At 41.6% G+C, this 27,413-nt stretch overlaps 2 protein-coding genes across 2 annotated transcripts in view; one reads left to right on the forward strand and one right to left on the reverse strand.

The window, feature by feature from the left end:
- The window catches only part of ADRM1 (ADRM1 26S proteasome ubiquitin receptor), a 37,439-nt gene extending 24,629 nt beyond the window's left edge, over positions 1–12,810 (forward strand). Inside the window, exons 7-10 of the mRNA XM_081949756.1 lie at positions 6,807–7,054; positions 8,651–8,808; positions 9,955–10,057; positions 12,327–12,810. Coding sequence (XP_081805882.1) covers positions 6,807–7,054; positions 8,651–8,808; positions 9,955–10,057; positions 12,327–12,433 — 616 coding nt within the window. The 3' untranslated portion in view covers positions 12,434–12,810. The remainder of the gene's footprint in view (positions 1–6,806; positions 7,055–8,650; positions 8,809–9,954; positions 10,058–12,326) is intronic.
- Positions 12,811–13,188: 378 nt separating this feature from the next.
- The window catches only part of LAMA5 (laminin subunit alpha 5), a 258,524-nt gene continuing 244,299 nt past the window's right edge, over positions 13,189–27,413 (reverse strand). Inside the window, exons 70-80 of the mRNA XM_081949680.1 lie at positions 26,489–26,619; positions 26,234–26,401; positions 25,914–26,046; positions 24,095–24,234; positions 23,013–23,202; positions 21,925–22,077; positions 20,259–20,418; positions 20,010–20,137; positions 18,181–18,271; positions 16,810–16,929; positions 13,189–15,248 (exon numbers count right to left, since the gene is read on the reverse strand). Coding sequence (XP_081805806.1) covers positions 15,103–15,248; positions 16,810–16,929; positions 18,181–18,271; positions 20,010–20,137; positions 20,259–20,418; positions 21,925–22,077; positions 23,013–23,202; positions 24,095–24,234; positions 25,914–26,046; positions 26,234–26,401; positions 26,489–26,619 — 1,560 coding nt within the window. The 3' untranslated portion in view covers positions 13,189–15,102. The remainder of the gene's footprint in view (positions 15,249–16,809; positions 16,930–18,180; positions 18,272–20,009; positions 20,138–20,258; positions 20,419–21,924; positions 22,078–23,012; positions 23,203–24,094; positions 24,235–25,913; positions 26,047–26,233; positions 26,402–26,488; positions 26,620–27,413) is intronic.

Below are 27,413 nucleotides of genomic sequence, written 5' to 3' on the forward strand. Positions count from 1 at the left end.
ACAATTTTATGCCACAAAATCAGATCTCCTTTAGCTGAACCAATTGAGCCATGCTGTAATTGTGGCATCTTAAAGTTACCACAGTTATAGGGCACTCTGGACAAATAGTTCTTTCAGCTTTGCACCTACAAGTGTGAGATGGGAAGGGACATTGTCAGTTCATCAGTGGAGGTCCAAGGAGGACTGTAAAAATCCTGAGAGCTGTCAGCCTTCTGTGGCACTTTCATAGCTCATTATATTAGCCCCCCCTCCCCCAAGAATTATGCTTGTACAGCTGGTCCTTAGTTTATGATTGCAATGGAGTCTGCCCATTATGGTTGCAAAGCAGGTCCTCACGTGACTGATCCAATTTTATGACCTTTTTTTGAGGCAGTCATTAAACAAGCACCGTGATTGTTAAACGAACTCAATGTTTGCTATAGAGTGTTTGTGCTGAAAACCAGAATGCCAGTTTTTAGCTAAAACATCCAAAATTGTAGTCACGCGACTCAAGAGATGATGCAAACAACCATAAATGCAGCCTGGTTGCCAAGTGCCTGAAATGCAGTGTGACAGGGGAAACGTTGGAACTGGTTTGTAAGTACCTCTTTGGGGGGTTGTAATTTCAAACAGTTGCTAAGCGACTGGTCATAAGTGGAGGACTGCATTTATTTGGAAAAAATATCAGTGCTTCTTACTTATTTCAATAATTCTTGTGTTAACTATATAGACCAGCCGTCCCAAAGGTGCCTTTTTCAAGAGGCAATTTGACTTTCTGGTTTTTCCCTGAAGACGTTTCGCTTCTCATCCAAGAAGCTTCTTCAGCAGCATCCAGCCCATCCAGTCAAAGATCCAGAGAAAGTGGGTTGGGTTTGGAGATACCAAACTCTCTTCAGAACATGCAAGCAACGCTTCAATCAATTCAAGAAACTTTGGTTAAAATCCAAGAAACCATGGCAAAAAATCATGATGAGATAAAAAATGAAATGAGGGAGCTGAAGGGGGAAATACGTCAGATGAGGAATATTCTGCAAAAGACAGCAAAAAATGAACAGAGGATACAGAAAATGGAGGACAAACCAGAACAAACAGAGAAAGAAGTGCAGGAAGTAGCACAAGTTAACAAAGACCTGGAGGAGACAATAATTGTCCTGGAGATGGAAAAGGCGGCCTACTTCCTAATATTCCAGAATATTAAAGAAGAGAAAGGGGAAGACCTGATGGATGTGATAACAGAGTTGTTGGCTGGAGCTCTACAGAAAACTAAACAAGAGGTCCAAGTGGAAATAGGGGAAATATTTAGAATTCATACAATTTACACAAGAAGGCATAAACTGCCAAGAGAGGTACACGTGAGATTTACTAAAAAGAGATTGAGAGATGAAATACTTAAAAGATCAAGAGAAGAGCCTTTGAAATATAAAAGGAAAAAAAATGTGATGTTGAAACAGGTCCCTAGGAGAGTAAGAGATCAAAGGAGACAATATCAATTCCTGACAGCACAATTGATCAAATGTAATGTAATTTTTAGATGGTTGATACCAGAGGGAATTCTGGTTATTTGGCAAAACAAAAGATTTAGACTGGATTCACTAGATAAAGCATATGCCTTTTTTGATCATCATTTTGCTGGATGTGAACAACAGGAAAGCAGGGAAGAGATAGAAAGTAAAAGACAAGAAGAAATGCAAGCAGAAGAAAAGACTTCGCCACAAGAAGAGAGTGAAAATGAAAAAAGAACGAGCAGAATGAGAAGGTGCAAGAGCAAAAGAACAGAGGGAGGCAAGAACAACTAGGAGTGTAAAACCTATATATAAATTAAGTGATGGAAAAAGAAATAAAGATGTTATCAATTAACATAAATGGATTGAACTCCCCTATGAAAAGGAAAAAGAAACATTTACGAAACTACAAAAATTAAAAATGGACCTAATTTGTTTTTAAGAAGTGCATATTAAAAAACAACATTGCAACTTATTCGAACACCCCCAAAGTGGGAAATTATATTCTGCATTAGCACAACAAAAGAAAAGGGTGACATTATATGTTAAAGAAATGGTAAAAGCCAAATAAGTGTATTCAGATGAAGAAGGGAGAATATTGATGGTTGAGGTTGTAATAAATCAGAAACAGATTCTTTTGATCACAATATATGCACCAAATAACAAACGAAGAATTCTACAAAAAGCTCCATAAGAAGATAATTGAAATAGACTATGAATACATATGTATGATAGTGGACTTCAGTGCAATTGAGAATGTCAAACTAGACTATAGATGCAGCAAAAAAAGTAAAAAAATGACACTCCCAAAACCTTTTTTCGAAATGACACAAGGAATAGGCATACAGGATATATGGAGAGAGTTAAATCCAAAGAAAAACCAATATACATTTTATTCGAACAGACACCAATCTTTACCCAGCATAGATATGATATCGCCAGAATGTCGATGTCGCCAGAAATGAGAACAGATGTCCAAGAGATTGATGCAGAAACGATAATATGGGCAGATTATAAGCCAATAAAAATAAATACAAATAATGGAAAAAGAATTTCATTTTTAAAGAAAACACAAAAGAAGAAACATCACTACAAAATGTTTGGGACACAGTTAAAGAATACATGCAAGGATTAACCATAATACAGTATATATAAGCAGAAGAAACAAGAAAAAGAAACAACAGCAAAAACACTACAAGAACTCAAAAAACTGGAGATAGAATCGCAGAAAATTCTATAAAAGCTTGCAAAAAAGTAGTGTAAAAGAAAATGGAATTAATAAAATATAAAACGTAATAGAAAAAGAAGAAATGGCACAAAAAATTAAATTAGTAAGACAAAGCTTTGTTGAAAATGCACATAAGCCAGGTAGATGGCTAGCATACAAGCTGGAAAAAAAGAGAAAGAGAAGAAAATGATACATAAACTGATAGATGAGAAGCAGATCCTTCACCATCAAAATGAAGATAAAAAAAATAATCCAGGAATTCTGTGGGAAACTTTACAGTCAAGAAAAAGTGTCAGAAGGTATAATAAAACAATATTTAGAAAAGGCCGCATTACCCAAAGTATCAGAAACAGTGAGAGCGATGTTAAATGAAAGAATAACAACGATGGAAGTAACAGAAGCAATTTAAAGGCAAAAAACCCATAAACACCTGGATCAGATGGGCTTTCGGCAGAACTTTATAAACATCTACAAGATGTCTTAGGTTTGTCAATGTTGGAGATCTATAATGATGTGTTGTTAAGGGCCAATCTTCCTAAAACATTGGCAGATGCAAATATTACCTTAATGCCAAAGGGAAGACTCATTTACAGCAGATAAAAAACTATAGACCAATATCATTATTAATTGTAGACGACAAAATATATACCTCAATAGTAGCAGAGAGACTAAAAAGGTTCTTGAACGAATTTATATGCCCGGACCAGAATGGTTTCTTATCCAAAAGTCAAATTAAATAATATGAGAATCATCTTGAATACATTGGCATACTATGAAGTACACTCTGAAAAACAGCTAGCTCTGTCCCCCTTATTATTTATACTAACTTTGGAAGTCTTCATTAGAAAGATCAGACAAGACCCAGAAATAAAAGGCATGGAAATAAAAAAAGAAAATTACAAATTACAGGCGTTTGCGGATGATCTAGTATTTATCCTAGAAGAACCACTAGAAATGGGATCTAAATTAATTTAGAAGATTTGGTGAAGTAGATTAAAAATAAAGAAAGACTAAGATGCTGTAAAGAATCTTACAAATAGACAAAAAATGAATTGGTGGAAAAAATGGGCATTCTGATAACTAAAAAAGTAAAATATTTAGGAATCTGGTTAGCGGCGAGAAATGCAATTATTAAAGAAGATAATTATTTTAAATTAATACAACACATAGACCTGGAAAAATGGAAAAACCTACAGCTGTCGATGGTTGAAAGAATAGTTAAAATAAAAATGAAAATTTTGCTGAAGTTATTTCTGTTTCAAACAATTCCAATAAAACTAGAAAAAAAGTTATTTGAGGATTTAAATAAATTGATTTTAAGTTTATTTGGCAATGGAAAAAAGCAAGAATAAAATTAGATTTGGATTACCTGATTGGGAATTGTACTCAGTGCTTGGGTGAAAGAATGGGTTAATTTGAGGAACAATTTTTTTTGACTTTAGAAAGACATGATTTGCAATTGGGATGCAATGCTTTTATGTGGTATGGGAAAAATAAAATACACAGATATTTTCAAAGACATATTAGAAATGCTCTACTTTTAGTATGGGGAAAAATCATACATTACATGAAAATATCTGTCTGCCTATCCACAATAGAATGTTCTTGAACTGGAAAAAATTACAAGATATAAAAATATCCTAAATGAACAAGGGAAATTAAAATCGAAACAAGGACTGAAAATCAAGGAATTGATTTGGCTTGGTGGCCACTTATGCAAATACAATCAAGGTACAAGTAAGATGCAGAAATATATAGATTTTACAAAAAACAAAGAACCTTCAGAATTAGATCAGATATTTTTAGGACGGATGATAAATTAGTAAAAAAAAATAGCTGCTTATTGAGTTTTAAAACGGAAGAAGAACAAGTAAAAGAAACAATGATAGTATGGTCCAAAAATTTTGGATATACTATAGAACTTAGACAAATGGCAAAAACTCTGGGAAAGAAATTATAAATTGATGATGTCAACAGCCTATAAAAAAAAATCTCTACAAAATGTTTCATAGGTGGCATTGCCACAAGTAAGAATGGCAAAGATGTTCCAAAACGTATCTCCCAGATGTTGGAAATGTAAACAGTTACTGGGTTCTTACTATCATATGTGGTGGACTTGTCCTATTGCAAAAAAAAATGGTTAGAAATAAAAATGTGGCTAGAAGAAATGGCAAAACAACAAATAGACCTAAAACCGGAGATGTTCTTGTTGGGTATCCTACCCGAGAAATATAATAAAAGAAATACATATTCAATTTTACAAGTGGTAACAGCAGCGAGAATTGTGTATGCACAAACTGAAACAATGAAAACATACCTATAGAGGAAAATGTAATAAAGAAAAAACTAGAATGTGCTGAAATGGATAGATTAACATTGAAAATTAAGGATGACAATCCTTTTTAACTTGGGAATTATTTTATCAATGGTTAGAAAATAGTATCAAGTTAGAAATTTAAAATAAGGATGTGTAAATAAAATGAAGTAAATGTAATTAAATAATGAATATTGAATAACGATAAGTAAACATTGATTAATAGACTTGACGATAATGGCTACAAATGTGATGGTTATCTGATGTTTATAATGCTTGATATTAACTAATTATAGACAAAAACGAACAGTGTTTAATTAAATAACAAAAAGTGTTTAAGGATATGTGAAGAATATGGTGAATAGATTTTGAGAATAATAGCTATAGCTATTGTGTGTATAAGATTTACTATTTGTATTTTTGAAAAGGTTATACCCTGTTAGTACACTGCCATTGTGGATATGGAAATTTTGAATATAACAAAGAACATTGTATAATAAAAATAATATTATATTTAAAAAAAGAATTATGCTTGTACATCCGGTCCTTGATTTACGATTGCAATGGAGCCTGCCCATTAAGGTTGCAAAGCAGGTCCTCGTGACTGATCCCATTTTATGACCTTTTTTTGAGACAGTTGCTAAGCGACTGGTCATAAGTGGAGGACTGCATTTATTTGGAAACAATATTAGTGCTTCTTACTTATTTCAATAACTCTTACGTTAACTATATAGACCAGGTGTCCTAAAGGTGCTATTTTCAAGAGGCTACTTGACTTTCTGGTTTTTCCTTGAAGATGTTTTTCTTCTCATCCAAGAAGCTTCTTCAGCTCTGATTGGAGAATTCCCCACCATCCAGAGTTGAAGAAGCTTCTTAAATGAGAAGCGCAACGTCTTCAAAGAAAAAACAAAGTCCCATCCCCTCTTGAAAAAGCACCTTTGGGACAACCATGACCTGGATGACGGAGAATCTCCATAGATATATAGGCCAGCATTATTCCTTCATTGTAGATAAGGCAGTAGAGATGTAGACATGAAAATCATCTAGCATTTTCCAAGGGGAAAGGGTGTGCAAAATGTCCTCATCATCTTTGTGGACCAATCAGGACTTCTTTGCAAGTTGTACCTGAGTTTGGGTGTGGAATGCTTTGTTTAGCAGCATGTATTTTGCAACTAAAGAAAGTTACTTCTCTACTTCTAGCGTTTTTAACATGTGACTTAAAATACCAGCTCTCATCTGTAGGAACCGAAATTTGTGTCCCGTTTCTCCAAAATTGTACTACTAAATTCATGGCTGTAAGATGAAATCATCTGTTGCCTTTGATAAGTTAAGAGTTTGACTTCTGTTTTATCAAAGTATAAATACAAAGGAAAATCGAAATAGGAAATTAGGGAAGAAAAAATGGGGGGGGGGGAATATGGGGTACAAGACAAACAAAGGAAAAAACAACCCATTGACTTCCGACTATTTTCAGCACAGTAGAAGATGGCAACATTACAGCCTCAACTTTTGACTTTTACACATTGGTATATACTAGCCATTTTTATAACATCAAATCTATCTAATTGGCAAAACCAAAGTGATTGAACGTTTCACTTCTGGATTTTGTGCTTGTGATGAAAAAAAAAGTTAAAAGAGTTAGAAACTGAGAAGAGGAGTCATCGTAAGGAGTGGTCAAATAAAGACTAGATGGCCTAAATTTGGATTTTTCACTTCTTTAACCCCCTTCTCTTCTTTAGCTGAGATATAACAGTTGCAGACATTTTTTTCCGAAATCTTTCAGTTCTCGCAGCCAGTCAGCAGCTGTGACACCATCCTCCAGCACTTCCTCCACACGAGTAACGCCCGCTCCTGCTGCTCCTGCAGCGGCCACAGTCACGGCCACAGCCACAGCCACAAGTCCTAGTCCTGCTCCGAGCTCGGGAAACGGGACCAGCACAGCAACAAGCCCTACCCAACCCATCCAGCTGAGTGATCTTCAGACCATCTTAGCTACTATGAATGTACCAGCCGGAACAGGAGGGCCGCAAGGTAAAAAGAGGGTTGTACGTTTGGTATGTCTCAAAACGTGCATCTTTCCTCGAATTTCCATCCAAACATCTCACAGTCTTTATTACTCAGGCCTGGAGTTAGACAAAATTTCTGGACTTCAGATACCACAGTATGAACCAGTGTTAGGCAGCTGTTGGTTGGTAATGTTCTGACCCAGCTTTCCCAGAAGCAAGAAACAGACTCCCCACAAAGAAAATCCTCTTTATTTACACATTGGGAATTAACTGCATTCACCAACAGAAAGTGCAGGCAACCGTCTTGCAAGGAGTTACCATATTTTTCGGAGTATAAGACGCACCTAGCTTTTGGGGAGGAAAACAAGGGGGGAAAAATCTGCCTCTGCCTCCCAGCAATTTGCCTCCTTGCAGCAAACAGCCAACAGCCCTTTTCAGCACAGCCTGATTAGCACAAGCAGTTGATTGTCGGTTGGATCAGCTTCTGACAATCAGATGTTTCAGGATGCAGGGATTGCCATAGCCTATTACCCCCTCCGCGCCCCCATTTTTAACCTCTATCCCATTTTTGGTCTCCACGTGCCCCATTTTCTGTCCGTTCTGGGCAGCAGGGATCAGAATGGGCATAAAATGGGCACGCGGAGGCCAAAAATGTGGCGCGTGGAAGCAATAGCAATCCTTGCAGCCTGAAACAGCTGATGGTGGGGAGGCCGATCTAACTGACAATCAGCTGCTTGTGGTAATCAGGCTGTGGTGAAGCGGAAACTGAAACAGGCTGTTTGCTGCAAGGAGGCAAATTGCTGGGAGGCAGAAGCCAAAGGGTGAGGGCTGGTGGGTGGGCAGGGCTACATTTGATGTATAAGACGCAGCCAAATTTTCACCCTCTTAGGTGTGGGAAGGTGCATCTTATACTCTGAAAAATGTGAGTCAGTTCAACAGAAAAATAGATAAACCTCAATTCTGGCAGGCCAGTCTTTGTCACACGAAACACACAAGAAGCAAACTTTCTAGAAATGCAAACAGTTGTCTGCAACAACCAAACCACTCCCCTTTCCTCCTGTTTATTCCCCAGGCAGGGAGGGGCCAGTCAGCGTCCATGTTTGTTTTGCTTCCTGAGATGGCTCATTGTCCTCCATTGTTCTCTCCTATCTGATCTGTGCATATGTGTATCTGGAACAGGCCCCAGCTGTCCCTCCTCCTCACTCATCTCAGCCTCCAAAGGCAGCTGCCTCTCCGGTGGCTGGGAAGTGCCGGACGGCCCTGGCTCTATCTCTGTGTCCGACTCTGAGCATCCACCAGAGCCTTCCCCAAACTCCAGAACTGGCTCAAGTTCTTCCCCACCTTCTCATTGTCTGGGTCTGGCGGCCCACAAGAGATTGATTAGAATCAATTAGCACAGGGGTGTCAAACTCATAGATAACGCCAGATAACGGGGAAAGTCGCGATATGTCATGCGACGACCCAAGTTTGACACCCCTGAACTAGCACATTTAGGATGTGGTAGTCATGATTTTTGTAGTTATTGGGGTGATTTCCAGGTTACCCTTGGGATTTGTGATCACCTCTAGCATCTTTGCTCATTCCATGTACCTCAAGAGACCATCCTAATTGTGTTCTGCAGTTGACCTGTCCAGTGTGCTTACTCCGGAAATCATGGCGCCCATTCTGGCCAACACGGAAGTCCAAGAGCGCTTGCTGCCTTACCTTCCTTCGGGGGAATCTCTGCCGCAAACAGCAGAGGAGATTCAAAACACGCTCACCTCTCCGCAGTTTCATCAGGTAACCATTTTAACGTCAGTCGAGGAGCAGAGCTTGGTCCCAAGTTGAATAAGAGGGTCTTAAGTGAGCTCGTGCAGGCCGTCCTCAACTGTAATTGAGCCCAGAGTTTAAGCTGTCAGTCATTGCAGTTGTAAGTCAAGGCATCACGTATTCAGCGGGTTATTTTTTGTGACACAAATCATTAAGCAAAACCATTTTTCCTCCCAAAGGTCTCTTTTTTTTTCTGCCGGAAACCGGCAAAAAATGTTGCAAATCATGGTTATGTGACTGCAATGATGAGCTGGTTGTCGAGCACTGAAAATGCAATTATGTGACTGTTGAAGGGGCCAAGCGAATGTGGTTAACTTGAGTCATAAGTAGCTCTTGGGAGATCTATTGTAACTTTGAACTGTCACTAAATGACAGGTGAATAGGTCAAAAGCTACCTCTAGGAACTGGTCTACAGCAGGGCTCTCCAACCTTGGCAATTTGACTTCAACTCCCAGAGTTCCTCAGCCAGCAAAGTCTTAAAGTTGCCAAGGTTGGAGACCCCTGGCCTACAGGGTCAGGTTAGGGAAAGGTGAAGCGGGGGATGAGAGACCGTTCATTCAGAAATTTAAGTGTTATTTTAACCAGTACAGCTTTGCTGGTCTTTTGAACCTTTTGGTAGTATGCAACTATTTGGGGGCTGTGTTGCTTTACTCATTTCTGTTTTACAGTGACTTTACCCCAGCAATGCTTAGCTAGCAATCCACAGGACTGGTGAGAATTCAACTAAAGAATTATAGTTGTCACGCTACCACCCACGTGGATAGTTTACAACGAAGCTCGTAGCGCTATCTAATTTTTTTTAGCTCCAATTGAAATACCAAGAAATTATAGGGCAGAAATTAGAGCATCGTATTCTAGGATAGAAAGAAAATGTGATGAATGAAGCCTGACTTTGGTTAGATTGTATCACAGGCACATGAGAAGGACCCCTCATCTACCCTCATCTGTTGTCATGTAGCCAGTGGGAGCTGGATTTTTGACTTCACCTAATCATTAAATCTTTTTTGGAACAAGGATCTTCTGTAGTCTGCCTCTGTGAAGATAGAAGAAGTTTGATTTTCTCAGAATCTCTTACAGTCTTACAGATGAGCTGGTCTTTTTTTTTTCATTTTGCAGGCGTTGAGCATGTTCAGTGCTGCCTTAGCTTCTGGACAGCTGGGACCCCTGATGAGCCAATTTGGCTTACCATCCGAGGCCATAGACGCAGCAAATAAAGGCGGTAAGTTCATTTCCACAGCTAATTGGGAGCTGCTGAATCATGAACGGAAATCTTTCTAAGGATGAAGTAATACATCGTGAGATTTGAATTCTGTGTCAGCGTTCCAAATATCATCCAAAATTAAATCAGAGTCCAAGGCAGAGCTTTCCTCAAAGTTCCAATTTATTAAGAGAGACATGTTGGCACATCTGTGGGAAACCCGAATCTGAAAACTTCCTGGGTTTTCTACCCAGTTGAAAGTTCATGATCTTGCCCCCACAACCACAAGTCCATCACAATCTTCCTCTGCCATGCTGGCATTTCCATCCACTTCCGATCAGGTGCAGAGGTGCAGAGACAAAGAATGACCTTGGGCTTCTAGGAAGGAATGTTTTATTTTGACAACAACATTGTACTCCTTACTATTCCCCCTCCCAATTCCCCACTAATGAAATGGCATAGTGCAGTGATGGCGAACCTATGGCACGCGTGCCACAGGTGGCACGCGGAGCCATTTGTCAGGGCATGCGAGGCGCTGCCGTCAGCTGGCCAGGGCGCATGCGCGCGCTGGCCAGCTGAGTTCACCTTTTTAAAAGCCATTTTTCACCCTCCCCAGGCTCCAGAGGCTTTATAGGAGCCTGGAAAGGGCGAAAAGAGCCTCCCCCGCCCTCCCAGAGGGCCTCCAGAGGCTTCAGGGACCGTCCGGAGGCTTCCCTGACGCCTTCGGAGCGCTTAAAATGACCCTACGAACAACCCGGAAGTCACTTCCAGTTTGCTCGGAAGATCCTTTTGAGCGCTCCGAAGGCTTCAGGGAAGCCTCCGGATGATCCCTGAAGCCTCCGGGGGGGCAGGGGAGGCTCTTTTTGCCCTCCCCAGGCTCCTATAAAGCCTCTGGAGCCTGGGGAGGGCGAAAAAAGCATATAAAAATGGGGGGGGGGTCGCGCGTTGCATTATGGGTGCAGCACGCCCACACACAACCCCCCTGCGCTCCCCTCACTTGTGGCACGCGAGCCAAAAAAGGTTCGCCATCGCTGGCATAGTGAAATAAGAGTGTGTGTGGCAGGCCCAAGAGCCTAAAAGGAATATGACTGGAGGCCTGACATTGGGTTCTCTTTGTTTTCTGGAAGGCTTTTTTGGGTCACACTCATCCAGTGTTTCTCAGCTGTGGGCAAATTTATACTCACAGAATTTCCCAGCTAGCATGTGGAACTCTGGGAGTTGAAGTCCACACTTCTTCAAGTCGATCCAATCCAATCCACGGCAAGCCAGCAACGAGCCGTGCAAACAAGCGAAGCCCCATCTGCACATCCCATTCAGTCCACAGAAAAACCTTTCTCCACAGAAGCGGTCCCTGGTGCCCAAAATGTTACGGACCACTGATCTAACCTTTGAAGCTCAGCATCATTTATATTTTAAAAAATCAGGTACTGGACCTGCATGTGCCCTCAGCCGATCACAATGTGATCCTCAGTTTGACATGGGACCCCGCAGTCACAGAGAGGGGAGGATGCTCTGCCCCATTTATACAAAGAGTCCCGGCAGACGCTATGTGAGGTGCGAATCCTATTCAGGATTGTCCATTGCTGACGTGGTGGTTCGAAGCCTGGCACCTTTGTTTGCGATCATTTATGTCTTCCTATGTCTGTGCTATAAATGGCTGTAGAGAATTAGTTGAATCCTTACTATTGAATAGTTAAGGAGAGTTTTAACCAAGAATGCAACCAGAGAGCTGCTCCATCTTGAAAACCCAAAGTATTTTGGGTCATCCCGACACTACAAATTTGTAGATGTTCTTTAAAAACTTGATTGTTCCCCCAAGGTCTGAAATAGACAGGTGTAAGACACCTGGCTGGCTGTTGCCCACCATTTTCCCTTCTCTTTTGTTTAATATTAGTTTTAAAGTTTTAATAGTATGCCGTCAAGATTGTATGCCAAGGGGAGCAACACTTACAGATCTAAATGATAAAAAAACATCTCATGCTTTAGTAGTAAAGTAAAAACATGCTTTATCAGTAAAGCGTAGTGAAATGGAAAGTGTGATATCCAGCTTCTTGGAAACTTGACTTAGAAGGGAACTAATGTTAGGCCAACATATTTTATGCAAAGGATTTACCATTTGGACTAACGTTTCAAAACAGGCTTTGCAAATTGCAGCTATCCTGCTGCAAACCTTCCATGCTGTTGCAGCTCATGTGTTGCAACTACACACTTCAAATGTGCACAAGGCCGCCTGCTATCTTTCTTACTTTTCTCTTACTGGATTACCCATTTAATGTGTCTTTTTTTCTAGACGTAGAGGCATTTGCAAAAGCCATGCAGAACAACGTCAAATCCGACCAAAAGGAAGGAGAAGCAAAGGAGAAGAAGGACGAAGAGGAAGACATGAGTTTAGATTAGGTTTCTTAATTGTGTCTGAATGATACGCCTAGATATTAACTTTGAAGTAGAATCCCTAGCTGACTCCATGTATTGAATCTACAAGTAAAGGATCTCACTCCCAAAATTATTTCTGAAAATAACTCCCCCCCCCTCGTTTCTTGCTATAACCCAGCCAACTGTTTAGCATTAAGACACCACTTGTCCCTAAGAAAGATTTGATTGGACTAAATGAAATCTTGCATCCAGTAAAACTTTTACGTTTGAAGGGTTAACCTACACCTATTAGTTTATATATATATATATATTTTATATTTAGCTAATTGTACCCTGGATGTGTCTATATTTGGTGGAATATTTGATTTCTTGCCTTCATTAAAGATTTGAGGGGCTCCTGATCTTCTCCCCTCCTCCTGTGTTGGATAATGTGGGGCCTCTGGGGAATTGTTTCAGCAGAATATTTTCACAGAAATCTCAAATCCAGGTATTAAGCTCCATTTGCAAAAGAGGCCGCTCCCAAGGGTAGGCTGGGCATGACGCAAGGTGATAAAGAATGGTTATGGCTTGGAGAGTGACAAACAGCTGGCAAAAATAATGATATTTGGGGGAGGTTATGGAATTGAACCCTTGCAAGCAACTCGGTTGTAAGCATGTAATTCATATTGTATAAAGTGGGAAGCCCAGTATCCCCTTTGGTGGTATTCCATGAATGCATTCACTCAAACATATTCTCCTCTTTGCATTGAGGCCACTTGGTACAAATTTTACAAGAAAAAAACAATCAGAAAATTTTATTGGAAGTATGTAGCAAAGATGTACAGAAATATTGCTTTCATTATTCAGCCCCCCAAATAAGTTGCTGAAATAAAAGTCAGGGTGAGTTAAAATCCATTTTTCAATATGTACCCCAGCATTAAAATAACCAATATACTGACGAGTTATAACATTCTTTTCAGAGCTGTCTTTCCCAATGTGATGATATATATATATATATATATATACACACACACATATATAAATGTATGTATATATATATATACACACACACACACACACACAAACATACAAGGCTGTTTCTAAGTGCACAAGTGAACCTGGTTTGATATGGAGTAAGTGAAGTTACCTGATGGAAAGAGAAGTTGTGATATTAAAAGTGAAGAAGACAACGCAATGGAGTAAGAGTGAAGAATTTAGGGTTTTTTTCTGAAAGGAGCTGAGGACATCACCTTAACAGATTCACAGAGTTGGAAGGGACCTTATAGGTATGTCATGGCAAACCTATGGCACGCATACTGCAGGTGGCACACAGAGCCATATTTTCCCGCATGGCAGCCCTTAGCTCCAGCACATATGTGTGTGCTGGCCAGCTGATTTTCAGCCTTCCGGAGGGACGAAAGCCTCTGGAGCCTAGAGAGGGTAAAAACTCCCCCCCCCCCATGCAGGGTGTGTGTGTTTCGTGCTTGCATGCGTGGGGGGGCTTCGTGCATACATGCGCAGGTGTTGGGCACATGCATGCAATAGTGTGTGCACGCACACAATTTTGACGTGCCATCACTGTTACAGGTCATCTAGTCCAACCCTCCCTCCCCCACCTCAAGTAGGAGATCCTAAACTATTTCTGACAAATGGCAGTCCAATCTCTTCTTGAAAGTCTCAAGTGATGAAGCTTTCGAAAGCAAGCTGTTCCATTGGTTGATTGTTCTCACTCAGAAAGTTCTTCCTTATTTAAAGCAAAACCTATGTTTTCCTGTAATGTCACTGAAATGCAGGCTGCAGCGACCGCACCTAACATGAAGGAAGTTTTGGCCTGGAGTCACACAATCCGCTTAAATCCTAGATCTAGACTCGGGGGCTATTAAGCAAACCACCGTATGGCCGGTCATCACGGACTGGCTAGGATTTCACAACACTGAACTACAAAGTACCCCAGATCCATGTTAATGATATCCCACTCGATGTGCAAACCTAATTATTAAGGAATGTCTGCTACATTCCTTGATCCATTTGGGAAAGCTGGCGAAGGCAAAACAGTTTTTCAAATACTGGGGGGGGGGGGGGGAATATATGTGCCATTGTGGTGTATCAGGTTGTTTCCCCCTTGCAGCCATCGGCCCATTTAAAAATTTAATCTCTGGAAAATTATTAGAACAACTGCAGTTTTCAAATGTACGCGAAGATATCGATAGAAGAGCTGAGGGTTGGACTGGAATCCTCGGGGCTCTCCAAACTTGGCTTGCTTGCAGAAAGAAACATCTTCAAGCAACACAGCCAAGCTTCAGAGCACAAAGGACTCCGCGAGATACAGCTAGGCTTAAACATTTTGGTTCTTGTGTATTTTGATGAAATTGCTGCTTAAGGCATCACTGTGACTTCTCCCACTCGTGCAAGGGAGCACCTTAGCCTTCTAACCACCCATTATAAATATTTTTATAAAGCACACGCCATGTGCCTTGTTTGGAATACCCTACTGCCAATATACTGAAAGAAATGTGCAAATATATTACAAATTAGCTAACGAGCACAGCTGAGAACCCCACAGCAGCTCTTCCTCTGCTCTATATACAACACTGTTCATTGAACCCTGTGTTTTCGTCGGCAAGGAGATGCGTCACGAAGACGTCTGCCGTATTTGGGGAGGGCTGACAAACCCATCTGTGGCTCCGATTTTACACACGGCAGGAAGCTCCAGTTTACCCAGTCGGGCATCCGCTGAGCCCTACAGAGCCCCTGGTTGAGCCAGCTTGCCTGATGTCAATTGGGTTTCGGTTGATTGCCAAATTCTTCATGCAGCCCACAAACGAGGAAGGGTGGCGCAGATGGGGCAGTGAAGCGACTTCTGCAAAAGAAAAACGAAGTGCTTTTATACACAGAAACCAAGAGGACTTGAGAAAATCTTGCTATGGTCACTTTTGCATCAAGGAGCATCAATAGCCAGCTGAGCCTTATCTCTGCTGCTCATTACATTCAGAATTACCCTTTTTGGTGGTTGTTGAACCGGGTTCAAATTCTCCAAGTAGGTGGCTTGTCCAGAAAAAGCTAGCTTTGCCCCATCCACTCTGCGATCCTTTGGCCTTGCTCACAACTCCCTCTGTCCCTCTCTTCCTCTTCCTTCCCTCCTTCCCTTCTTTCCTAACCGTAACCCTTCCCCTTCCTTATTTTTTCCCTCCTTTCCTTCCTTTCCTTTTCTTTTTTCCTGCCTTCCTTCCTCTCCCCTGGCCTCTTTTTATTTAACAGAATAACAGAGTCGGAACCTTGGAGGTCTTGTCCAACTCCCTGCTTAGGCAGGAAACTATACCAGGGATGGCGAACCTTTTTGGCACCGGAACATGCGTGCAGGTGTGTGCAGGTGCATGCGCCGGAAACCCGAAGACCAGCTGGACGGTGCACACATGCCTATTTTTGGCCATTTTCTGGTCCAATTTCAGGCTTTTTTCAAGCCAAAAACATCCCAGAAAATGGTTCAAAAAACAGCCTGAAAATGGCCCCCAAAATGCTCTGTTTTGGGGGCATTTTTTCGGCCGTTTTCCAGTCCATCGGAAACCAGAAGAGCAGCTGGTGACGGCGCGTGTGCCCATAGAGAGGGCTCTGCATGCCACCTCTGGCAGATGTGCCATAGGTTCGCCATCACAGCCCTATACTATTTCAATCTCTTTTTGCAGGTTCTGGTAATGGAACCCCCACAACGTTTCAAGGCCAGCCGTTGCACCAATTGTTCTAACTGGCGGGAAATTCCTCCTTAGTTCTAGATTGGTTCTCTCCTTGCTTACTTTCCATCTATTGCTTCTCGTCCTGCCCTCAGGTGCTTGGGTAAATAAGTTGATGCCCTCCTCTTTGTGGCAGCCCCTCAGATACTGAAGCCCTGTTATGTCACCTCTAGTCCTTTTTATTAGAGCAGGCTCACCCATCCAATTCCAGGAATTGTTCCTCGTACATTTTAGGCTCTTTGTTGTCTGTAGGTAAAGGTAAAGATTCCCGTCGCACATATGTGCTAGTCTCTCCTGACTCTAGGGGGCGGTGCTCATCTCCGTTTCAAAGCCGAAGAGCCAGCACTGTCCAAAGATGTCTCTGTGGTCATGTGGCCGGCAGGACTAAATGCTGAAGGTACGCGGAATGCTGTTACCCACCCACCAAAGGTGGTTCCTATTTTTCTACTTGCATTTTTACGTGCTTTCGAACTGCTAGCTTGGCAGAAGCTGGGACAAGGAATGGGAGCTCACTCCGTTATGCAGCGCTAGGGATTTGAATCGCCGAAGTGCCAACCTTTCTGATCGACAAGCTCAGCGTCTTAGCCACTGAGCCACCGCATCCCTATAGGTCTAGAAGGTTTAAAAACTAATAATCTGGATATGTCCTTTTAATGGACTCCTCTGAATGCTCCAGTTCCTCAGCTCACTCACCTGGCATTCCACCAAGGTGAATGCTTTCTTCGTCCGAGGTACCACGGACTTCGTTTGGACCTACTGTGTAATTGGCTTTGGTATCCACATCCAGTTGGATCATGTTGCTTCCTTTGATGACTATGAAAGAAAAGAAAGTAGCATGGGTCTATTTCATAATTCATGCAGCCCCACTTGCTCCCTTATGCCAGAGGAATACGCAAGAAGAAAAAATCGGCCTAGTGCTATTGATACAGCTCTTTCCAACCAGCTGCCCAATAACTGTTGGATTGCAGCCCCTCTAATTACCAACAAGAGAGACCTCTTATTAGCACAGAATACTGAGCTGGACCAGCAACAAAGAATTAGTCTTTATTTAAAGATGAGGACAGATGGACATGCATGGTTTGCAAATGTTATAATGTTTTAATTAGTATCCGACATCTCTATGGGATCTGAATGGACTCAGTCCCCAAAGAAGCGTGATGGTCCAATTTTAGCCTCCATCAACAACCATTTGATGAGGGGAAAGGATTCATGAAATCCAGACGACTGATTTACCGACATTAAATCTAATGAAATGGACTTGTTTTATCCATTTACCATACACGGAGACAATATGTTAACTCAATACATCAACTAGATCTTCAACTGAACTTATCAACACTGTTCTACAAAGATACTATTTTGTGATTAGGCTCCTCAGTGTATTGTCGTGTACCGTAATGATCAATAAACATAAATGTAAGATGGGGGCAGGGTGGGGGGGAGGAGAATTTTATAGAATACTAGCTAGATACCCGTGCTTCACTACAAAACTATGTGAAATTGACACTTAAAGTTTAAAAATTAATGTAGAATGTGTAACTCCTTAGCATCAGTATGTTAATATAAGGCAATTGGCAGTTGGAACAGAGTTCTTTTCAGATGGGGAGGGGGAGTAGAACATCTAAATTCCCAGCCCACAGGCCGAATGAGTCACACGTTGGCCACGCCCATGCCTGGTCTAGCGAAGGGATAGCATCAGAGCATGTTAATATAAGGCAACTGGCAGTTGGAACAGAGTTCCTTTCAGATGGGGAGGGGGAGTAGAATGTCTAACTCCTTAGCATCGACACATGTTAATATAATACTGTATAAGAAATACTGATGATCTGATGGTCATTTTGAAAAATTCTTTCTTAGCAAGCACCTAGAAGCCAAGAGGAACATACGTGCCAAATTTTAAGTTTGTAGGCTTTACAGTTCTGGAGATTTCATGATGAGTGAGTGGTATTTGGCTTTTATATATATAGATACAGTTTGGGGAAAATCTCTGATGCAGACAATATCTCCTTCCAAAAGAGACAGCAGAAGAAAAGGTGAGATCCCTTGGGTTGGAAAGTGGCTCACCTGTAATTGTATGCCATTGGCCATCGCAGAGGGAAGGCTGGGACACAGAAGTGGAGAACTCCTCTGTTCCTGTATTTGTGGTCAGCGTAACCTAATACAGAGAAATGATTTGGAGAAGTTCATTTAGATGGCACTGGGAAGATGCCCCTGAAAAATCTGGTTTATTCTATCAGAGGGTTGGTTCTTCAGTGAGAAGAACAATGTTAGCAAAGAGGAAGTTCTCAGAAAGAAAGTCAGATCATTACAGATCTACCCCACTACTATATTTTCAATTTCCGTTAGATGAAAGTTATAACCGACAACCAGTCTGGTCTTGTGGTTAAGGCACCAGGGTCAGAAAGCAAGAAACCATGAGTTGAAGTCCAACCTTAGCCATGAAAGCCAGCTGGATGACCTTGGGCCAGTCATTCTCTCTCAGCCCAATTCATTGCACAGGGTTGTTGTAGGGAAAACAGGAGGGAAGTGTGTTGGATATGTTCACAGCCTTGAGTTATTTGTAAAAATAATAATGCTGGGATATAAACAAACAAGTGTAAAACACAACCTTTCATCTGATCCACAATCTCTCCTCATGGCTATTCATATAATGTGAGCTGTGATGGCGCAGTGGTTAGAGTGCAGTACTGCAGGCTACTTCTACTGATCACCGGCTGCCTGCAATTTGGCAGTTCGAATCTCACCAGGCTCAAGATTGACCCAACCTTCCATCCTTCCGAGGTGAGTAAAATGAGGACTCAGATTGTTGGGGGCAAGAGGCCCACTCTGCAAACCCCTTAGAGAGGGCTGTAAAGCACTGTGAAGTGGTATATAAGGCTAAGTGCTTTTGCTATTGCTAATGTGGCCTCTTCATTTATTTTTAAATTTTTTATTACTGATATTGATCTATCACCCTGCTTTGGAGAGTGGATCCTAAAAGAAAGCTTAGTGCCTCCTCAAAGCATCTTCCACAGTCAATTTTTCACCTCTTCAGAAACCGAGTAAAGAGAAAATAATTCTTAAATGTGAAGGCAAGTTGTACCACAGAAGATGGGCCAGCACTGTGAAGGCCCCGTTGACACAATGTCAGAAATGTTTCCCTCATCAGGTCTTCTCCCCCAGGTCTTCCAGGAAGAGCAGATTCACTTTGGAACAAATACGTCTGGAGATCTTCCATAGCCATTTTCACAGTCTGAACTCTTGGCATGACTGGCTGGGGAATTCTGGGAGTTGAACTCCACAGATCTTAAAGCTGCCAAAATTTAGAAACATGCTCTTCCTTAACAACGGATGGTACATTTTCTTTTATTGCACATGCCCGGGAACATATGTCAGGGTTCCAAATAGCATCCAAAAGTAAATCAGAGTCCAAGGCTGAAAGTTCCAATTTATTAAGAGAGCCATGTTGGCACATCTGGGAAAACCCAAATCTGAAAGCTCCCAGGTTTTCCCCCCCTAGCTGAAAGTTCAAGATCTTGCCCCATACCCATAAATCCATCACGTGGTCCAATCTCCCATGCCACGCTGGCAGCTTCCACCCATCCAGTTCCAATTAGGTGCAGAGACAAAGGATGACCTTGGCTTTCTAGAATGAATTTTGTTATGGCTACATAGCATCTAACTCCGTACAATCCGCCCTCCCATTTTCCCACAATAGAAAAAGACATAGTAGAATAATAGAAAGTGTGGCAGGCTAAAGATCCAAGAGAAATATGGTTGCAGGCCTGACAACATATATGACAATTGTTCTGGTTTCCCTCAAAGGATTTTCAAGATATTAGTCTCTATTTAAAAAATTATTAGAAGCTCATCAGCCAACCAACCAACCAATGATGAAAAATGAATCAATTTACCTTTTGGCTGTCAGTAGACAGCCTGAGATAGTTTGTTTTTCTTCCTATGTGAAATATCAGGACAGATGAACTCCGTGGTCGGATCTCCAGCGTCATCTCAAAGTCTTGACCTATGGCTACTGACCCATCTGGGGGGGAGAAGAGCACAAAAGTTTTGGAGAGAACTGAAAGTTAAAAATAAAATAAAAAACCTGAAAGAACATGGCAAGAACGACCAAGTGTGAAAGGATAGACAACACTTAAAAGTACCTAGTGTGATGTATCCTCCTTCAACGGAGAAAAAAACGCCAGTTTCCAAAGGACCCACATAACAAGGGGTCACAGCGAACACACGGGAGGGTGAATTTAGAGGCTTTTTGTCCAGTTTTAGGTGCCTGAGACAGCCCTTAAAGCTAGTAGCAGAAGCATCCTGCAGAAAAGAAGAAGGTCTTCTGAATTAAATAATAGCATCTGGACATTTCCAGTGTCAAACTTCCCCCCAAGTCACAATTTCATGCTTTCTTTTACAATAGATTACTTGAAGAACTTGTATGGCTGCCTATCTCCCATAGTGATCCGGGGAGGGTGGGGGGTGCAGGGTGGCCTTATGAATGCCAATAAAAACAATATAAAAACAAATCAAATCCTTTCCACCAGGCACCAGACCACCCAGCATGTCGAATCTGATCCAAAGGCGCTTTTTCAACAGGCAACTGGACTTTGTTTTTCCTTAAAGACGTTTCGCTTCTCATCCAAGAAGCTTCTTTAGTTCTGACGCCACCATTCAGCCAGAACCGAAGGAGCTTCTTGGTTGAGAAGTGAAATATCTTCAAGGGAAAAACAAAGGAAGTCCAGCTGCCTTTTGAAAAAGCACCTTTGGGACAACCATGACCTGGATGACTGAGAATCTCCATTGACATGTTGACTCTGATTGAATCTTATCCTAGCCCAAGGACTGAGGAACAGCTACCGTACTTTTTGGAGTATAAGACGCACCTATTTCCCTCCAAAAAGAGGCTGAAAATCTGGGTGTGTCTTATACACTGAATACAGCATTATTTTGCCTCCTGAAACCCCGCCCTTCACCAAAATGGCCGTGCATAGCTTTTAGGAGGCTTTCAGAGTGTTCCTGGGGGCTGGGGAGGGCAGAAATGAGCAAAAAATGGGCCGTTTTTTGCTCAATTCCCCCCCCCCCCGAGGTCCCCAGGATCACTCTATAAGCCTCCTAAAGGTTATGCATGCCATTGTTTTGAAAAAAAAATGGTCCCGTTTTCGTGAAAAACGGGCCATTTTGAGGAGGTCTGCAGAGTGCAAAACCTTTTTTTTTTAATTTGCCTCTTCAAAATCTTGTTGCGTCTTATACTCCGAAAAATGCGGTAAGTCTTTGTGGCCTTCCAGAATGCTAAAAAGGATTGGGATTCCAGATGGGCAGCTTTAAAATTTGACAAATAAATAAATAAATACCTTCTAAAGGGCCAAGGCAACTATAGTGAAGACGCCCCTTCAAAGTCCCATCGGATGACAATGTCTAAGGCAAGGAACTTGGAGTGCCTCTACCCCACCTGATCTAGTATGATGCACAGAAGGTGCCCCCCTGATCCTTGTAGGCTTTTTAAAAAGGATAACCTGAATTTTCAATTGCACCTAAAAATAAGTGGGAGCCCGTGTACTTCATGTAACAATAGTGTAACAAGGGGAAATTACAAAGAGCCCAGAAGCATGCAAACGGCTACATTTTGCAGCTTCTGGATAGTCTTTAAGGGCAACTCCATGCAGAGCCTACTGCAGTAATCCAGCAGGGAAGTGACAAGGCACAAATGACTGATTAGGCTTCCTGGTCCAGGAAATGGGTGCAATTCATAAACTTCTCTCTCTCTTCATATCAGGGGCGAGTCTGGTTATATGAACAAGCAGGTCCCAAGTAAAGCTTCCTTACTGGTATATGAGCCTTGGCTTTGACCAGTGGGGCTCCCCCCACATAAAAGGTGCCGGAGATGCCAAAGTCGACAGTGGTTGGCAATAACTTCTCCAGGGACCTCAGTCCATCAGTGACCAACTGAACTCTGTTCCCATCTCTGCTGAAGAAGACCTGAAAAGGATCGGAGATGCATGTGATTTTTCAATGGAATAGAATAGATCAGAGAATAGAATAGAAAATAGGATAGAATAGAAAATAGAACGGAAAATTAGAATAAAATAGAATGGAATAGAAAATAGTATAGAATAGAAAACAGAATAGAAAATTAGAATAAAAGAGAAAATAGAATAGAATAGAAAATAGAATAGAATAGAAAATAGAATAAAATAGAAAACAGAATAGAATAGAATAGAAAATAGAATAGAAAATTTGAATAAAATAGAATAGAAAATTAGAAAAGAATAGAATAGAAAATAGAATAGAAAATGAGAATAAAATAGAATAGAAAATGAGAATAAAATAGAATAGAATAGAAAATAGAATAGAAAATTTGAATAAAATAGAATAGAAAATGAGAATAAAATAGAATAGAAAATAGAATAGAAAATGAGAATAAAATAGAATAGAAAATGAGAATAAAATAGTATAGAAAATAGAAAATGAGAATAAAATAGAATAGAAAATGAGAATAAAATAGAAAATAGAATAGAAAATTAGAATAAACTAGAATAGAAAATAGAATAGAAAATTAGAATAAACTAGAATAGAAAATAGAATAGAACAGAAAATAGAATAGAAAATTAGAATAAAAAAGAATAGAATAGAATAGAATAGAAAATTAGAATAAACTAGAATAGAAAATAGAACAGAAAATAGAATAGAAAATTAGAATAAACTAGAATAGAAAATTAGAATAAAAAAGAATAGAATAGAACAGAATAGAACAGATTTAACCATTTAGCCAAGGAATCGATGCCATATCCTATCTGATGCTAGTTCTTCAATAGAAACACACTCTTTGCTCAGTGTTAATCCACAGGAAAACTGAGGCATTTGACATAGAAAAGATTAACAAAATGTGCCTACAGTATTTTCCCTTTCCTTACCGTGTGCCATCTTCCGTCATGGTACTTTTCTTTGGTCCGGAGCCTCAGTTTATGTCCGTGGGTATCAGCCAAAAGCACCAATCGTCCATTGGAGACAAAAAGGGAGAAGGAGGAGCCCAGGGATTCATTAGCCATGTAGAAAAGCAGGCCACTGGAGGAGTTCAATCTCAACTCCATGGAGAAATGAAACCTGTTGAAGAAGCATCGACTGTCATTCAAGCTTTCTTAAGTCTGGAGTGGAGTTCAGATGATCAGTGAATAGAGTACAGGTTCTCCTTGACTTACTATCATTTGTTTAATGACTGTTCAAAGTTATGACAGCACAAAAAAAATGGCATACCGTATTTTTCGGAGTATAAGACGCACCAGAGTATAAGACGTAGCAAGGTTTTGAAGAGGAAAATTTTTTTAAAAAGTTTTTGCACTCTGCAAATCTCCCCAAAACGGCCCGTTTTCCGTGAAAATGGGCCCCCTTTTTTTTAAAAAGGGCATGAATAGCCCTTAGGAGGCTTATAGAGTGTGCTGGGGGGGGGCAAAAACAGGGCGTTTCTTGCTCATTTCTGCCCTCCCCAGCCCTCAGGAGCTGTCTGAAAGCCTTCTAAAAGCTATGCACGGCCATTTTGGTGAAGGGGGCGGGGTTTCAGGAGGCAAAAAATGCTGTATTCAGTGTATAAGATGCACCCAGATTTTCAGCCTCTTTTTTGAGGGAAAAAGATGTGTCTTATATTCTGGAAAATGCGGTAATTATTTTTCATGTGATCAAAATTCAGGCATGTATTCATGAATGTTGCATTGCCTCAGCTCATCTGCTGGCTTCCCACAAGCAAAGCCAACGGAGGAAGCCCGAGTTGCTTAACAACCACATGGTTCAGTTAACAACTGCAGCGATTCGCTTAACAATGGCGGCAAAAAAGGTCGTTAAATGAGGCACAACTCATTTAAAAACCACTTGGCTTAGCAACAAAACATCTGGGCTCAATTGTGGTTGTAAGTCAAGGACCTGAGACTTTTCGCCTCCCTATTTTTTTTATTTTTTCTGAAGTTCAGTGTCAGACTTTCCAAGCAAGAAGAAAAATGTTTACCTTTCTTGTGAAATTCCTGGTATTTTATGAAACTCTAAGCGGCTGGCAGGGGATCCACCAAACTGGAAGGCATCTTTAATAGCTTTGGGCTCTTTAAGCAGGTGGCAATTTTTGTCTTTCAGCATCGCCTTACTTGGGGCCTGCAGAGACATAATTTGTAATTCACAGTCCAGAATTTGATAGTGGCGAATATCTGTTGTTCGGGTGTTGGATGAGGGTGGAGGTTCATTTTCCGAACTTGTGGGTTGGTTTCTGAATGTTTCGTTACCAGGCTAGGTAACATCTTCAGTGGAATTTAGGGGATGTCGATGTTCTTTGGCTTATAAGGGCTTCATGTGGTCAGTAGGTCTTGTGATGGAGAGATCACGTCAGCTGTGGATCACATCAGGTGAGGGTCTTAGGATGGATCAGAGAATAGAGGGGGCGGTGGTGGGATTCAATTTTCTTTACTACCAGTTCTGTGGGTGTGGCTTGGTGGCCATGGCATGGCTTGGTGGGCGTGGCAGGATACAGCAAAATCTCCATTCCCACCCCACTCCAGGGGAAAGGATACTGCAAAATCTCCATTCCGTTCCCACTTCAGGGGAAAGGATACTGCAAAATCTCCATTCCCACCCCACTCCAGGGGAAAGGATACTGCAAAATCTCCATTCCCTCTGCACTCCAGGGGAAAGGATACTGCAAAATCTCCATTCCCTCTGCACTCCAGGGGAAAGGATACTGCAAAATCTCCATTCCCTCTGCACTCCAGGGGAAGGATACTGCAAAATTTCCATTCCCATCCCACTCCAGGGGAAAGGATACTGCAAAATCTCCATTCCCTCCCCACTCCAATGAAAGGATACTGCAAAATCTCCATTCCCTCCCCACTCCAGGGGAAAGGATACTGCAAAATCTCCATTCCCTCTGCACTCCAGGGGAAAGGATACTGCAAAATCTCCATTCCCTCCGCACTCCAGGGGAAAGGATACTGCAAAATCTCCATTCCCTTACCACTCCAGGGGAAAAGATACTGCAAAATCTCCATTCCCTCCCCACTCCAAGGAAAGGATACTGCAAAATCTCCATTCCCTCCCCACTCCAGGGGAAAGGATACTGCAAAATCTCCATTCCCTCTGCACTCCAGGGGAAAGGATACTGCAAAATCTCCATTCCCTCCGCACTCCAGGGGAAAGGATACTGCAAAATCTCCATTCCCTTACCACTCCAGGGGAAAAGATACTGCAAAATCTCCATTCCCTCCCCACTCCAAGGAAAGGATACTGCAAAATCTCCATTCCCTCCCCACTCCAGGGGAAAGGATACTGCAAAATCTCCATTCCCTCTGCACTCCAGGGGAAAGGATACTGCAAAATCTCCATTCCCTCCGCACTCCAGGGGAAAGGATACTGCAAAATCTCCATTCCCATCCCATTCCAGGGGAAAGGATACTGCAAAATCTCCATTGCCTCCGCACTCCAGGGGAAGGATACTGCAACATCACCATTTCCTCCTGATCAGCTGGGACTTGGGAGGCAGGGAATAGATGGGGGCGGGGCCAGTCAGAGGTGGTATCCAAACTACTCAAAATTTCCGCTACCGGTTCTCCAGAACTAGTCAGAACCTGCTGAATACAATCTCTGGTTCTCATCATGTAAGGGCCTGGTGATAAGTCTTGTGCCATATGAAGCTCTTATAAGCAGAAGAACATCGACATTGAGATCCCTTAAACTCCGCTGAAGATGTTACCTAGCTTGGTAATGAAACGTTTGGAAACCAACTCACAGGCTCGGAGAACAAACCTCCACCCTCATCTTCTCTTCTACTGTATTTCCATCACCTTCGGTTTCCACCTGCTCTTCTTTTCTGGCGCTCTCATCTGCTGGGGTTGCCGATCTCGGGGGCAGTTCATGGTCACATTAAAACTCTCGGTGCTCTGCTGCATATCCACAACTGCCTGGGCTTCCAATCTCCTAGTGCAGAAAGGAAAAGAAGATGAACAGCTGTCCAGGGGGAAAAACACGGCAGATGCGTTTTGACGAGTACAAAAATATCTGCAGTAATTCAAAACCTCAATGAGCCCAATAGTTAAAGTGGCGCGAAGAAGGAAAGGAAGCTGGAGCAAGGTAGAAAGGGGACACGGTTGAAGCCCTGGCTCACCTCTTGATGAAGACATTGCTAATGCAGCCCGTAAGGTTGCCAATGTCGCTGGGGCTGGGCAAACCGCCCAGGTGAAAAACGCCCAACTCGGCTTCACGCTTTTGCCTCCTCTCCCGATTCAGCCCTGCCGTGGATCCCTGAAGCTGGTCGTCTACATACATCCGGACCCTACAACATAAAATGTTGTACATTTCAAGATGGGGAGATCAACTGGGGAAGCGGACAAGACAAACATGCAATGCAAAAGAGTGGTACCCTGCAGAATCGCTGTAGATCGCCACGTAGTGGCTGGTATCATCAGCGTAGGCATTCTTGGTAGCAAGCTCCGTGGACAGGACATTGACAGCCACGCGGCCATCTTGCAAGGAAACCTGGCAGCTCCCATCCTGGAGAGAGAGAGAGAGAGAGAAAGGAAAACCTATTGCTGCTGGAGAACTTTTGACTCTTGACTCTTTGAAAGCAGTTCGTTGGGTGTTAAAATGTGCAATTCTTCAAAGATACCTAAAGGGTGGCTCAAAACAGTTAGGATGTCATTGACATCCTTCATGGACACCCATGAAGGTAGGGCAAAAGAAGCCATCATCCTTCCAGTTTAGAATATCTCACATGATAGAAGAATGGATGAATGGGATACATACTGTAAATAGAGAGATGATTGATTGATAGATAGATGATAGATAGATAGATGATAGATAGATAGATAGATAGATAGATGATAGATAGATAGATAGATAGATAGATAGATAGATAGATAGATAGATAGATAGATAGATGGATGATGGATGTGTCACGATGTTAAAAAGTTTGCTAGGCATGAACTGACACTCAAGAGTTAAACTAAGAAAGAGTTATTGCGCAGGTCATAAAACTTCTTATCTGAAAGTGATTTATTGCGCATGCGTTACACATTCCAGAACTAATTCCTTTCTTCTTTGTTCGGCTGCCAACTTGGCAACCGGAGCTTTCATTATAAAAATGTAACAATTAGTTTATTTTACTTTTATTTACTTTTATTAAAGTTTGTTTGTTAATTAGAATACTTGTCAAAGACTTTTATTTATTTTCTTAATATCTCAAAAGATATGCGGAAGGGAATCAGCCTCGGTCCATAGATCTCAGATTTCTACAGGGTGTTTTTCCCCTGACAACTTGGTAGCAGAGGATGGTTGACAACTTGGCA

The sequence above is a fragment of the Natrix helvetica genome (assembly GCF_964273705.1).
Source record: "Natrix helvetica genome assembly, chromosome: 3".
NCBI classification, from domain to species: Eukaryota; Metazoa; Chordata; class Lepidosauria; order Squamata; family Natricidae; genus Natrix; species Natrix helvetica.